The sequence below is a fragment of the Terrapene carolina genome, unplaced genomic scaffold, assembly GCF_002925995.2.
Source record: "Terrapene carolina triunguis isolate 2854851 unplaced genomic scaffold, T_m_triunguis-2.0 Scaffold247, whole genome shotgun sequence".
Classification (NCBI taxonomy): Eukaryota; Metazoa; Chordata; order Testudines; family Emydidae; genus Terrapene; species Terrapene triunguis.
The window spans coordinates 7,753,522-7,769,723 of NW_020664598.1; the positions used below are offsets into that span (position 1 = coordinate 7,753,522).

General features: G+C 39.5%; 1 protein-coding gene across 2 annotated transcripts in view; it reads right to left on the reverse strand.

The window, feature by feature from the left end:
• Positions 1 to 16,202, reverse strand: part of RIC8B (RIC8 guanine nucleotide exchange factor B) — a 52,414-nt gene that overhangs the window by 10,347 nt on the left and 25,865 nt on the right. For both annotated transcript variants that reach the window (XM_026657494.2, XM_026657495.2), the window contains 5 exons: positions 15,944 to 16,038; positions 9,902 to 10,055; positions 8,444 to 8,539; positions 5,700 to 5,844; positions 1,659 to 1,803 (listed from right to left, as the gene is read on the reverse strand). In XM_026657494.2, the coding sequence (XP_026513279.1) occupies positions 1,659 to 1,803; positions 5,700 to 5,844; positions 8,444 to 8,539; positions 9,902 to 10,055; positions 15,944 to 16,038 (635 nt within the window). The remainder of the gene's footprint in view (positions 1 to 1,658; positions 1,804 to 5,699; positions 5,845 to 8,443; positions 8,540 to 9,901; positions 10,056 to 15,943; positions 16,039 to 16,202) is intronic.

The following is a 16,202-nucleotide window of genomic DNA, read 5'->3' on the forward strand; positions in this document are numbered from 1 at the left end:
TAGTGGAATATGTTGATTTAGGGGGGAAAAAATGTGTTGCTGTAACCTACTGAACTCAAGGAGATTTTACAATAGGAGGTCTGAAGAGGCCAGAATCTGCACATTTTTTAATGTGTGTTTGAGAGAGGCTGAAAATAAAATGAAATAACCCTACATATATTTATAGATCTTTCTTCCATCAAGAAGATTTAGTGTCTTCAAGCAAGGCAGAGCAAAGCCATATAACAAGTAAACCCTACTCAAGCACTACAATGACATTTGAAATAACTCTAAGCCTACTGAAATGGTATCCCATCATTAGGGCCCTACTAATTTCACAGTTGTGAAAAACATGTCACGGATCGTGAAATAAGCCCTGCCCTGTGAAATCTCATCTCCCCAAAATCAGCTGGGCTCGGGAGGAACAGGACGTATCTCTCCCCATAACAGCCGTGTAGGGGAAGGACCAGACTCACCACCACAGGCAGCGCAGAAGTGAGAGGGGTGCGCTGCAGCAGCCTCAGAGCTGAGTTCTGGACTACCTCCCCCTGCGGCTTTTGCCAGGGCTCAGGGCTGCTGTCCCCCACAATTCCTGCCTGGGCTTATGGCATCCTAATTCCAGGGCTTCTACTCTGCCCATGTATGGCTACTGCTGGGGCTCAGGACGCCCAAGCTCCAGGGGTGTTGCTCCCTCCTCTCCCCATGGCTCCTGCAGGGGCTGGGGAGCACCCCGGCTCCAACTGCGACTCAGGACTTCCACCTCCTACGGCTCCTGCCCAGGTTCAGGGAAGCCACCCCCTTGGGGCTCAGACCTGTTGTCCCTGATGGCTCTTGCCAGGGCTCTGGGCCACCCATGCTTAGGGCTTCTGCCCCCCCACCCCCCATGGCTCCTGCCGGGGTTGGGGAACCCATTTTTCAAATTGTGGGAAGCCTCTGGGCACAGGCCCCATAGGCCCAGGCGTTAATCCACCACTGGCCCTGACTAGCAGCTAGGAACCCCTTGCTGGGCCACTCCTAGCAGCGCTGGGGAGATGGGACCTACCTCCAGCTCCGGGAGCCTCCGCCAGCTGCAGGAAACTCTGCAGTTGCTGCCTTCAGAGCCAGGCTCTGAAGGCAGCACAGAAGTGAGTATGGCAATCCTGACCCCCCCCCCCCCACAACAGCTTTAGGACACCCCTTCCTCCCCTGCCCCCCTTGCATGATCCACTTTTGGATCAGGACCCCCAGTTACAGCACCATGAAATTTCAGATATAAATATATGAAATTGACCAATTTTAAGACCCTGTGGCTGTGAAATTGACCAGAGCGAACCGTGAATTTGGTAGGGCCCTACCCACCATATATCTAAAACTGGTTAATACAGAAACATCCCAGCCTAGAGGTAGTCAGTTCTCTATCACTTATCAAATTTGTTGCAATTGATGAAGTTATGGAGGCAGCATTTAAGGATGAACAACAAAGACAATAAAGTTACACTTGAACCCCAGAAACACTAGATCAGAACAACACTGAAAACCTTCACAAAGTCTGTGGAAGACAACAGTCCATGTAAACACACACAACTCCAAAGTTGTACGCTATGATGGACCCCTTTGACAAAGGGCAGAGAGGAGGAAACTAACTCAAAACACAGTGGGCTGGGTGATGGTAACAAGAAGAAAAAAAAATAGTACTGTACTTTGGCTTTGCAGATTTATATTCTTCAGTGTCTGTATCTTCATCATCAGAGTACCAATGATCTCCCCTTCCTCCTGCTAACAGGCCCCTTGCAGCCAGCAGTCCTGCTGCATTACCATAGCCTGTATACTTCAACAAGTTGTCAACTGCAATGAGACAAAGATCAATTTATTCAGCTAACAGTTAATTTAATTACAGTACAAAGTGCAACATTAGTATCATCTTTAAAATGGGTTTTAAAAACTAACTTCTTTATATGGGGACCAGTGTGCTCTAAGAAATAGCTGAAAAAGGAAGAAGTGAGGTATTACATTTTAAATCGGTCCCAAGGTCAGTCGCTTTTGATTTTTTAATAAGCCATAAAGATGGCAAATTTAAGTTTTGTCTGACAAAATGATATAAAACAGGCAAATTTTTCAGGAGGCTGAAAAGTGGTGATAAGTGAAAGCGTGTATTTTAACTCTTGACAGGAAGGTGGGGTCCAGTGGTATGAATCAGGATTGGGACCCAGGAACTCCCAAAATTCTAATCCTGGCTCTAAACTCTGCTCTTTTTGTGGCTCATGAAGAAACTACCATTTCATCTCAGTTTCCTCATCTGCACAATGAAGAAGCTAATAAACTACGTAACAGGAGGTCTGAAGAGTTAAACCAATGATTGTGACGTGCTTTCACACTCCCCCCCAAAAAACAAAAACAAAAAACCCAACAACAGTGCTTTATTTGGTTTGATAAATAATGTAGGCTGGGATTTTCAAAGGCGCTTAAGAGAGTTGGGTTCCCAACTCCCATCGAAAATCATTGGGATTGGGTCACCTAACTTCTTTAGACTCCTCTGAAAACGTTGACTGTAAGTGCTAAGTATTATTACTCCAGCCACTATTAGAACACCTTGTTTTATTTTCTATGCAAACCCAAAGAATAAAATAGCTTTTTAACACCTACTGACCAAAGATAAAACTTACTGGCAACATTTTCCTAAATGGTCTAAAAAGTTCACTGAATCCTTTCATATTTGGTCAACTTTCTGTGGTTTTCCAACCCCTACCTCCACAGACAAAGTGATCTTCACTTTTTATATTTGTGCTACTGTTATTTAGGGCAGATAACTAGAAAATTCTTGGTTGGTACCATTGGCAAAATTTCATGTTTTTGAATTTTGTTTTCATTATTATTGCTTGAAACTTTTACGTATTTCCATGTGATGTGGAAATAATTTCTTGAAAATGATTATCTTCCTTGAGAAATGTGGTTTCTTTTTAATCTGAGGTTCACAGCTATGGGCAAAATTCTGCTCGATTGACATACGCTAATCCCAGTGACTTCAGTGGGAATAGTCAAGTGACTAATGACAGCAGGGTTTGGCTCCAATGCTTCTGTAACTTACCTATACTATCCATAGTGACAGTGAAAGGATAACATTTATTGAAAAAAATGTTTCTGAGACACAGCACCATGCATATATTATTTACAGAGTGCATAGTCCAGCAATGGCAGAATGCATCACGCTTAATGTTCTGGAAAAAGGTCATCCTATTAGTTACAGAAGAAGCGTTTAGCCTCTCCTTCTGTAGTATTAAGGCTGGTCATTGTTAGAAAGGGGAAAAACCCACATAATTTATGCAGCCAGTATATGAGAAAAAAACAACAGTCACTTTTCTCAGTACAGCCATCTGAAAGAAAGCTCACATGGCACAAAGCATTTTTCACCAAGCATACACAAGGATTTTTTATTTTTTTAGAAACAAGTAGTTTTTTAAACCTACAGCAGATTGTTACTTTTCCCCACAAATGCTCTGTGTGTGACACTAGCAGAATGAGACAGAAGATCAGTTTCTAAGCTTTATCAACACAGAATCATGACTTGAAATGGAGGGCACTTACAAGAAGCCAGTTTCCAAACCCATTCTCTTGCATACCAGGCCAGTAGAGGCTTGGAGAACTGCAAACACAGTCTACCCATCCCTTATGGGGACTATGCTACATTGCTATGCAGTGACCCCTTTGGTTAATATGCAATAGAACAGATCCTGATGTTCTCCTAATGGAGTCCATTCAGCCTTCCTTATTCAAAATAAGGTCACCAAAAGGTAGGGTCTTAAGGGAGAATGAGCATTAAAAAAGAAAGAAAGAGCAAGAGAGATGCCACAGTATATTCCCAGGAGAAAAAGTAGGACGCTTCTACAAGGGCAAAGGCCTAGACTTTGCATGGTTGTGCAAAAAAATTCTTTTTTCAAACAGCAATTCCAAGAATCACCTTCTCTGAATGCAGAATTACAAAAGTGATTGTCCCTATACCTTACAAAGGTAATCCACAAGCATGCTTATGCCCAAATCCGATATTAAACAAGAAATTAAGCTATACAAGCAATTGCTGTCATGACCTTAGCAACAGAAATTCCAAGATGGTGGCTATATGTTGAAATAAGTATATCTGAATTTATACTCATCAAGGGTAAAATTTACACCAGTATGGGGGCCCTCTCCTCCCCTTTGCACAAGGTTTAAACTGCATGGAGGGCCTTGCACATTCCCTCTGCACTGGGGTGAAATCCAATCCAATTTGGCAGTGATCAGAAGTAATTTACATATTAATATTTTGGGGCCTAGTGGTAAGAAAAAAGAATTAGTTTGCTCAGTCCAGTTCCTGGTACCCTGTTTTGCAGCTGCTCTGAACATGGGACTCCCATTGAAATAAAATAAGATACCTTGCTTGAAGTCAATGAGAGTTTTGGGCACTGAACAGCTACAGCAGAAAGCTTACAGATAGAATACTACAGCTGGTGCCACTGGCATTCTTAGACGAGGGGCCGAAGACAGAAAAAGCAGGCAACCTAAACAACTATTACGCCCAGGTTGAAGCAGATTAGCAGGGCAGTGTAAAGAAGCTTGTTCTGCCACTATCAATTCCATGATAAACAGAACATTCTAGTCACCTGGCTTGTAATTTTGGGTAAATTTATCAGATTAAGAGATTATAGATTTATAAGTGATTGTTATATATGATGAGAAAAGCTCTTAAAGTAATTTTTTACTGTAGGTTGCTGTACTATAGACTAGGCTGTGTAAGTACAGTTATACACGATCATTATTTATGGATTGGTACAAGATTTTTAGTTAGATATCAAACTTTGAAAACACGTATTTTACGGTTTGAAGAGTTCATAAAGCGTATTACTGAAAAGGAAAATAAACCATTAAATATATGTCAGGAAAGAGTTTGGATAATCAAGGTATTTAGTCTGATCTGATCACAATTTATTTCCTGTAAATTATGTTACATCTTTGAGGCACTGACTGCTGTCTTCCTGTTTGTCTCAGAAGCACCCAGCACATTTTTGGTACTAAATAATCTTATTTGTCAACTAGGGCTCCAGTTTTTAACTGAAGCCACAGATCTCTGGAAGGCAATTAAAATTTGATTTTCAGTATTTTTTAAAGAAGATATTTGAAGGACACACTTCTACCAACACAGAATTAACTAGGCCATTAAAAGGCGTTAGTTTCATTTAAAGAGGAGAAATAAAATCTATTTAATATTACACAGAAACATGGTAGGTGTATGTGCTGCCTGGAAGCAGACAGAACAATCGGTCTGCTTGTTTGGGAAAAGCAGGGGGGAAAATATGTAAAGTAGTATAAAATAATTTCAGTAATTTACAACTACTGTTTAGTTAGAATAGCCAGACCCCAAAAATGAAGCTCAATTCTGTCAGGATACACTAATTATGATGTTAGTACTATGTAATGCCCCATTGCACAGTAACTATATACATGTTGTAGCTAGAAAATGGAAACCATTATATAATATTTGATTAACGATGAAAAACATTAGGCATGATTTTAGCAGTATCACAAACAGTACTAAGGTGCCACAAGGATTCCTCATTGTTTTTGCTGATACAGACTAACACAGCTACCACTCTGAAGTACTTTTAAACTAAAGGGCATATCTGGAATTGGGAGGGTTACAGAAATAAGAAGATCTTCCTAAAGTCTTGCTGTAATTAGAATAAAAGGAAAGAAACAAAATTGATTTATACCTCTCTCCTTACAAAGGACAAAAAGGAATTCTGCTGCAATTTGCTTTACTCCAAGGTCGACATGTGTCATAAGGCGCACAAGTTTGTTTCTCACTGTTGTGCCAACTTCAGGACGATTTGATACATCTCTTAATGGGGGCAACACCTAGTGTCATGAAAAGAAAAAAGTGAAAACACCATACATTCCTGGAAGAAGTTAATACAGTACATGGAAAGGAAAAACATTGCAAATGTTGATTTCTTGGAAAATAATATATGGAACAAGCTTAAATCCCACCCAAGCAAAGCAGCAACAAGTTTATAAGTAGGATATCTGCAATATAAAGCCTATCTTCCAAAGGTGACTAGAGCCCAGCTAGCTGCATGGGTTTCCTGGGACCTCTGCAGACGACTGAACAAGACTCCTGCCTTAGAATACATTTGTTTCCCCTCTTCTGTCACCTTTATCCCAAATAATGTCAGGGCTCTAGCCTGTCTCCCCAATAGTCTTCTTTCCAAAAAGCGCCAGGGAAGGGGAACAATGAGATTGGATGAGATCAGGGAGGGAAAGTAGAACTGGGAGCCAGTAAGGTGTAGGTGTAGGGGTGGGGGGGGGGGAGAGAAGAGAAGAGAGAGAGATTGATTGGATGAGGTGCTGAAAAAGGAGACTGGGACAGGGGTGAGAACCTGAGGAATGGAGACAGGGACTAGGAAGGCAAGGAAAATGGGACTAGGAGAAGATGTCAGGGAATGGGATGACAGCACAGACAACAAAAGGTTGGAGGGGATGGGGCTGAGGGGGAAATGGGCAGAAGAGCTTGTGCCCACTAGAACAAGCGAACACTCTTCCAGACCTTGGAATGGAATCCAAGATTCCCAAGTCTCACCATCCCTCTGCTATCAGCGACTATCTGTGAAACTCAATGGCAAAGTGTGCGTCTCATCCCCCTCTAGTGCTGATCCACATGAAGGATGACAACTTACTATTCCTATCAGTTACTCTGTTAGCTCAAGTAGCAGAGATGTGCACAGTGGATCCAAAGGTTCCAACTCTGCTGCTGAGCCACGTGAGTATCAATAGGATTTCACATGATGGAATTTGTTTTTTTCAGTTTGCTTTTTTTAAGAATCATGGGAATTACACACAAAAAACTGTATTAAAAGAGCATGACTAAGGATGCAAAGTCAAGCACTCAAAAGTTGGGAAATGCCATAATAAAGGTTACCGGTGCACTCTTAATTTGGCCCTTTTGGCCTTATGCATTATGATCATGTAATTAGAAATTGCATCCTAATGCATACACATGAGGTGACCATATTAAGGCAATCTTAATTCTGGCATTTCCTAACTTTTGAGTGCTTGACTTCACCACCTCAGTAGTGTACTTTTAATGTAATTTGTGTGTAATAATCAGAACATGTTCCTAGGGAAATGACTGTCAAACAAATGAATATGGGATCAGGTGGGGAATATGCAGCAAGTGCCAATTTCTTGAAAGTAAAAGACCAGGCTTTCATTTAAGGGCCCCTAACAAAAAAATAAAAAGGGGGGGAGGGGAGAAGAAAAGATGCAGAGAAGATATGTGGTAGAATATAAAGACCTAGACTATGATTTCAGGCACAGCCCTGAGTAGGGTGTAATTTGGAAGCTGCATCATCCTAGGAGTAGCCACAGGAGACAGTGATGCAGCTGGGACTCAGTTTCTATTCTGCTTCCTCCTTGCTTGGCAGGGGGCATTTTGAAAGTTTTTCCATTGCACTTTAGCAGATAGTTAAAATTGCAGAAGTTACCAAAAGTCTTGAATTTTTAAACATGGGATCAAATTCACCCCCATGCAGAGGGCCAGCATGGGGCTCATGCGCCACTTAAGACCTATTTTAAGGGCTTAAATGGTGCACAAGCCTTGAGCTAGCCCTCTGCATAGGGATGAATTTCACCTTGGGAATACACTTTACGCACAGCAGTTAAGTCATAAAGCTCCAACACCATGGATTCATTTCTGCTGATGTATTGTAATTTATGACTAAAGCTCAGCTGAAGGGCACCACAACACTGATGGACTGACTAGCTTCCATACAGTTGTAGTGCTATTTTATTAATTATGGGGCAAATTTTCAGAAGTGACTAATGGATTTAGGCGCACAAGTCCCATTAGGTTCTTTTGAAAAAGTCCTCCGATCTCATACACTACAGCCTCAGACTCCGCCCTAATGTTGCTGAATTGAAGGCTTTGTGGCATAAGCCATGGAAGTGGGCCCATGCAATCGAATTAAGCCAAGGACCCAGGCATCTTCTTGTAATTGAAACAATTTGTCCAGTCCCCCTCTGTATATTTTATCATTATAGAGGTACCTTGAGGTTACATCCCAAGTCTTACATTTTGTATTTTTAATTTGAAGGAGAATTTAAAGTTCTTCAGTCTGTCAAATATTTTATTGTTGGATTTTTATTTGCTGATACAATGATTTAAAGGTCATTATCCTGCATTTATAAGGTGACATTAATGTTCATTCCCTTTATATTACTTTGAAATCAAATTATGACATTGCACTGAAAACACTTAATGTAGATCAATGTTTTTGTCATTGAGCTGACAGAAGGCAACAGATCTTGCAGTTGCTTATGGATATAGACAACTTTAAGAGAAATGTTAAAATACAAGTTGCTTTATATTCAAGCATCAATGTTCTCTGTGCTGTAGAAGCCTGAAAGATTTTGCTGCATGTTTTATTTTCAGACTTCTAAATTTATATCTGAATCTTACCTGAGCTTTGATAAACTTCCTGATGTTCCGATGAGCTCGGCAACATTCTGTTAGTAAACTGAGAACTGGAGTCAGACCCTCTCTGTAGCTGCTTCCCTAAAGTGGAATTATAAAAACAACCCAAACACCAGCTGAATTACAAGAGTCAGACAAGATTATATTTTATATTTTATATGCATTCAGTATGGGTGTGCTTTGCTTGAAACTTACAATAAATAATTAATGTGGCTAATTTAGTATACAGTCAAGTGGAAAAGAATAATTCTTATGTTCGCAATGACAAAAAGATTCTTCCTTCTCAGTATAATCAAAAATTCTTAAAAGTGTCATCAACATATAAACTGTTGCTAGTCTCACTGCAGGGACAGCATTTTCATTAAAATCTTTTCTTTCAAGGGTTTATAATAATCTTACATAAAGTTTCTCTCTAAATTAAATCTTTGCACAGAAAAGCTCATCATGAAAATACGCTACTACACACAATTTGAAGAAACAATTATGTAAGCACACTACCAAAATTCTCCCCGAAATCCATAATTTCAGATGCTCCATTCAGTAATTCAAAAGGGACTGTTACATAAACTGCAAATGTTCAGACTAAAATTGGCTTTTAAGACAACCTAGTTCCCTTGGAGGTCATAAAAATATTTACAACTGCTTTGTATTTTGAACATTATGTGCAATGCACAATTTAATGGTGGAGTTTCAGCCTTCAATTTTCTTTGTGTTTTGGATTCACTTTACTTCAACACATTTTGTTCAGCAAAGCATTTAGGCTTAATCCAAAAACCAGTGAGCACTGGATCAGAACTTTAAGCATACATTTAAATTATCTGCTGAACTTGGCCCTGGTCAAGTTTTGCTGACCTTTCTTTTCTATACGTAGATGGTATTCTCTGCAGTGCTAACAGAAATAAAAAGTTTTGTCAGTAAAATAAGACATCTCAGCCTCAAGAGGCAGAATGTTCCCATCTACTGCCCACACACAGTAGTCACTTTTTATAACCACAACCATGTTTTAAACTCTACTGTGTTCAAGGGATCCAGAATCAACATCACATTAGAAACTGGGTTGGAAATCAGTATGGTTTTATCATCTATAAATAAATTCTGTATGACTGAATGGGATATTTTCTTCTTAAGCTTTGCTTTTCCTTGTTATTTTAATATTGGTGTAATGAGAGACACATGTTTTACTTTCATACATCACATGCCTCTTGACATTTTTCATAAATTTATGAAGAATTCTACATTAATATAGTTATCACATGAACTTTCAAATTCCAGAATGAAGTCTGACCTGCAAAATTACTGAACTTCACATCATTCCCACCCCTTGATGTTTTAAAGTTCTGGAGTAGGGGAGGAAGGTGTATGGATCTGGAGTTCTGATTCAAGCTCATTTCTACTCTTACTAAGAGGCATTCCTTTTGTGAACTCCTTCAGTGTCACACGTACCTTGTCTATTCTTTTCTCCATGAAATCCAGCAACACTTGAATGGCATCCATATTCATACCATTATATTTCAAAACTGTTTCTTCTTGGGTTGATGGACTAATGAGAACATCCAAACAAGAAACTGGAATATTGCTTAAAAGGTTGATTGCATTACTGAAAGAAATTTTTATCTAGTTAGTGCGTTAGTAACATATTAAATGCTGTACCCAAGTCATAGATAGGTAATTTTAACACTGACTGAAAAGTATATGCCATTACCAACACTATTTATGTGCTTAAAAAATAGATAGTGCAAGGAACTGAAAATGTAAAGCAGAATACTAACTATGCATAAACAGCTACAGTTGAAGATACTACTTAACATTAGTTCTTAATTCTCTATTCTTTGTAATTTCTTACAAGACTACCCATGTTGCATTTCTAAAGGAGGAGAGGCCAATATAGCTGGTTTTCATTACTTCTGGCTGCTTCAGCATCACTGATGTCAGCAGGTACTGTATATGCATAACTATAACAACTGTGTTCATTATATTAATTGATGCTGCACCCAGTAGGGGGAACCCACACATTGGTTTTCAGGAGGTCACATAAAATGTCTTTCTTGAAATTTACAAATTTTAGTTTTACAATACTTAAATGTTACAGTCATTATTGTATCAGAATATTTTAAAAACAATTATTTCATCCTCCTTGAAGAGGGGGAAAAAGTCTTAAATGCTGTTCATAGATCAGCACCTTTACTTGACTTCTCACGTACGGGAGATATTTAAGGCTTTTTAAAAAAAAAACAAAAACAAACTGGAGTTCATGTAATGAATTGCTGGATTTAAAAAAAAAAGGGACAGTTTTAGAATCCCCAAAACAGTGAGGGTCAGACTGCAAAACCCTTACTCATGCTGAGCAGTAACTTACTTCACAAATAGCCCCACTGACTTCAAGCAGACTACTCGTGGTGGAAGGTACTATTCAATACAAGTGAACTGGACCGTGTCTTGATTTTTAAAACCATATTTAAGTCAGTTAATGGAGACTAATATTTATTTAATTCAAGATAAACTATACCACAGGTTCCTTTTGTTCTGGGAAACCATGTTGGAGTTTTACATCATGAATTTCTGCTTTATGGTCTGGTTTATTTACCTTTTCAATCAGAGAGCCTTATTCTGCTCTCTCGACAGAACAACAAAAGTTAGATTGCATTTATAAACTTCCCTAATACATTGCTATATAGGTAGGTGCTGAAAGAGACGCACCCTCTCTATATTTATTGACTGATGACTAATCAGCATTTAGCAAAGATAACAACAGATAAATCTGGAAAACCGTTAAGAAATACTGTAGAACACGTTTCAGGTTGTACATATAGACTCTGAAGTGGCATCTTTGGGTAAGTCTACGCTGCAAAAAACAACCATGGCAGTGAGTGTCAGAGGCTAGGTCTACACTACCCGCCTGAATCGGCGGGTAGAAATTGACCTCTCGGGGATCGAATTATCGCGTCTCGTCGGGACGCAACAATTGATCCCCAAATCGACGCTCTTACTCCACCAGCAGAGGTGGGAGTAAGCGCCGTCGACGGGAAGCCGCGGAGGTCGATTTTGCCACCGTCCTTACAGCGGGGTAAGTCGGCTGCGATACGTCGAATTCAGCTACGCTATTCGCGTAGTGAAGACCTGCCCAGAGTCTGGGTCTACAGACTTGAGCTCAAGGGGTTTGCACTAAGGTGCTAAAGATAGTAGTGCAGATGTTCTCACCCAGGCTCTGAAGCTTAGGGAAGAGGGGGAGTTTCAGAGCCCAAGCAGGAATGTCTACATGGATATTTTAAGCGCTGTAGCGCAAGCCTGAGTCTGTAGGACACTGAGTCTCAGCCCAGGCAAGGATATCTTTTTGCTGTGTAGTTGTACCCTTATAGTCTTGCTAACCACAAATATCAGTGCTTGAAAAAGTAGTGAATAATCTTAGCCTCAGAGTCCTCAAAGCTTTCAGAAGTCTCCCTACTGAAGTTAAACACACACACAAAAAAAATCTAGCTAGGTATTATTATTGCCCCCCATCTCTGTAATATCGTGCTACTTGATATCGTGATTCTAGTGAAAAGTCTATTGTCTAAGACTTTCAAACCACCAGATAATATTGTTGTGAATTTGTATTAGAAATTGTATTTTTGTTTCAAAAACAGTAGATGTGATGACCTATTTTCCCCACAATATTAGCTCCCTCTCTAAAAAAGACCATCAACAAATTTCGATAGTCTTTGTATTATTTTACTTTGCTTAAAAGAGAGAGATGCTTTAAAGGAATCTAAAAGTATCCAGTTTCTAGCCACTCATACAGCAAGAAAAAAACAGAACTCAATTCAACATATATTTGGTGGCTTCAGTCTTTTCATAGAAAGTCCCCTTTTTACTGGTTTCTTATTAAACAACTGAGTTCCCAAACACCTACAAAATTAATTTTCTGGATCACTGTGCCTGAGCTATTCTTTTCAATAAATGAAGCCCAGCTTTCTGATCTTTGTCACTTCACTGACAGTTTTATTTGTGGTAGAGGAGTGTATGAAATTCTCCAGCTACCAGGAAGTCAGTGACTATGCACAGATCTGCACAATAGCGTTTGCATTCCTACTCCAGGGGGTAGAAATACTGCGTATATTACTCTCCCCTTTCTAGCTTCCTAGAGATCATTAATCACTGGGACATGACGTCCACCCACTCAGACTCCCAGCCCCCTCCTGATATGCAAATTCAAAAGCAAAGGACTATTTAGCATGGCTGAATGCCTTGATTAAAACCTTGTTAGTGGGCAAAAATGACACTCGCTCTAATATGTGGTGCTCTAAGCTTCTCATATTCAAGTGTTAAGCAACGATATTACAGAATTGCACTAATAGCAACAACAATATAGGTACTAAGTTAGTTAAGGTATTGTCTATAGAAAAACTTTCACTTATTGGTAAAAAATAAAAAAAAATCAAATTGTAGTTAGCGCTTATGATGAGGGAGCAAATCAAACCATATTTTAGGGCATGCATCCAACATTTGATGTTAGTATAAAGTAAGTTTATTTTGAGCTCAAGGGCTCCTTAACAGGCTGTCCAAGTCCTGCATTTGGACACTAAAAACCAGCATTTAGAGGTGCAAGATTCAAACTTACATGCCGACAGTAGGTACTGATCTAAGCATCCAAATGTGGGATTTACACATCCTTTTAAAAATAACCACTGTTGAAAAGTGGGACTCTCAGTTGAAAGTGTTGTTTATACTCTGAAAAGTGACTATAAAAATATTTGTGCCTCAAAGATGCCATACAAAATGTGCTCAATTTTCAAGTAGAGAGATACTTTTTTGTAACTGCCAGCCCTTCAGACTCCATCTGAAATCTGGATTCTAAAAGTCAAGCTGTATTCTGTCTGGTTTGTGCCTCATCTCCAGCAATAAAGATTCTACAATTAGAGTCTATTGTAGTTCAGAGTTCTGTTGCTGAAACATAAACCTGAAAATAATCCAGCTCATACTTTTTTTATACCTAAACTGGCTCAGCAGTGCTATCAGTAGTTAAAGAGGAGCAACACACACACACACACACAGATCTGGAAAGTAACATTTGTGTTTACTTACAACTACACCCATAGGGGACTAATGGAGTATTCAAGCCCCCAGAGGTTTATAAGGGGAATCCCCCTGGGCTAAAGTCACCCCATTCAAAAACTGCCTTATTACATACGAAGAAGTTATATTAGACAGACATTTGAGTTAGGAAATGCCACATTCTTGGTTTCTTATGAAGTCTTAATTTTGTCCCCTTGTGTGTCCCAGTCTGTGCACTGAATGAGATGGGGGAAGAAGCATGTAATCATATAATTAAAGACTGCATCATAATGCATATGTACAAGGGGACAGAATTGATGTCCTGCAGGCAGTCTTAAGTGTGGTATTTCCAGACTTTCTAGTGCCGGACTTTGCAACCTAAATAATGTTCTTTTAACAGGTTTTTTGTATGCAATTTCCTAGGTTGTGGAGGTGTTTCTCCCCCCCCCCCCCCAAAGACAAATGCTATTATATACAACTGTTAACAATCACCTCCTCCCCTCATCATGCATAATCAGCAAGATTTGAACAGTCAGTACTACAGTACAATTTTCTATCGCTTAAGCTACAGGGCTAGCTACTTTAACTGGCAACAGAAGAAGGCTGTTATCTCAGAGAGACTGGGATAAGCTACTGCAGCCACATGCTTGGTCTGTCAGATGATATGGGGAACCTAGTCTGGAAGCTGGAGGAGCTCCTGACATATTGTGGTGTACCCAGAGGGGAGTATAGACCAATAAGCCATGTGCCAGGTCCACCAGTAGCGTGCCTGCTAACTGACAAAGGCAGATGTGACTAAATCTCTCCAATACTCTGCTCACTCCAAGGCTACTTGTCTATTTCAGATTCAATTTCAAGTCAGTTTGGATCTACAAAGCACTTAGAAGGCTGGGACCAAAGTACATTACACGGTAGCTATCCATTTACAACAAAGCAAGACAGCAACAGTCCAAGATGGCTATGCTTTACGGGGGTGCTACAGGTAGATTGGCCTGAGACTCTTGGGTGTAGGAAGCAGAGCATTTTCAAAAATGGGGCTTGCCCCTGCTGTGGAATAACTTACCAGAAGAGATCAGACAGAACCTGCCCCTACCAATGCACTGGTCTAAATGCAATGACCCATCTCTTTAATAATGCCTTCCTCCAGTAGTAGTAGCTCCCAACAATCCACTAATTCCCTCCTCTCCCACCCCCACACACTTCAGGGGAAGATGAGAGCAAAAAACGAAAACAAGGGAGAGGGAGAATACTGCCCTTTAGGGCACACACAGCACTATCTTTAATTACATGGTACTTAGGCCTTATTGCAGATATGCCTTAAATAGTCCCAGACTAATCTGCACCAATTGAGCGCAGCTCTGATGCAAGATGTAGATTCCCAGCAAGTAACTCCACTAATCCTGTAGCTTTTGATAAGTTTCAGTCAAATTTACTGACAGCAGTAAGGGGGTGAAACCTATAGCATTCTTCTGAGAACTGTTGGCTCAAAGCAACATCCTCAGAAGATTTTGTAGCTAAAACTATAGCCTTTCCAAGTTGAAATAGGCAACACTAGTGTCTGTCATTAGACAACTTGGGTGCAGTGTTTATATCTACTAGGCTCATGTGTGTCTTTTTCTCAATGTAACAGACATCCAGACAAAAATAAAAAATAAATATCCCAAATAAAAAACTATAAATTCTAAATGCACAAGAGTGGGACCCTTATCAAAATAAATTTGATTTTTTTGTGTGCTTAACCTGCAGTCAAACAGTTCAAGAAAATTTGGTGAAAGAAAAGAAAAACACCACTTTATAGAACAAATTCCTTACAAGATCAAAAGCAACATTCGAGGAAGCTGCAGATTCCCCAGATAGCACAGGAAGATGACCTGATAACTAAGGCAGCTTAATGACATTTATACATAAATAATAAGTAGGACAGTGGGAAGGCAATTTAGAATTTTAACTATTCCAAACCCAGTCATATGCAGGAGCACAGATCCAACAGCATGAATTTAGTGCAACTGATTCACCTTTTGGCAAATTAGAAATTATACATGTAAATGACACTTGCACTGCTAGTATGCCAGTATAGAAATGCTGGGCTAATGGTGACTTAAAACACCAACCGAACAGTTCCAGATTAGTGCATCGAAGTTGCAGAAATTATACACAATATTTCTCTACTGATATTTATCTGAGACAATTACAGTTAAAGATAACTTCAAGGAGTGCTGCAGCTAAAATTTCTGTAAATAATTTTATCCCCAATATTTGCACAAGTACAGTTTTACATTTCAGTGTATTCTCTCAACAGCCTTAATAAGGGTTATGCAGTTCAGGGATTACTTTTTAATCTATTTTTTGGACAGTGGACATTATTTTTAGACATTATTTTGATCTGCTAATATCTAAAGAAAAATATTTAGTGCTCCAACCAAAAAATATATTGGTTCTGTTAATTCTACCAACCTGTGCAATTCTTCGGTTTTGTCTTCAGTAGGGCCCACGGTTAATAAGCAGTGGCGAAGGATGGCAGCCATATAACGAAATTGATGAGATTCATTCTATATAAATATAAATTATGAAGATATTTTTCATTTTGACGATTGCAAATGAGGGTTTCAGGTCACTAGAATAATAAAAATTAAAGATGGAAAACACCCATTAGATCATATAATCTATTTCCTACCAATAAAGAACTGCTCTTTCAGAGTTCATTTGAATGCTT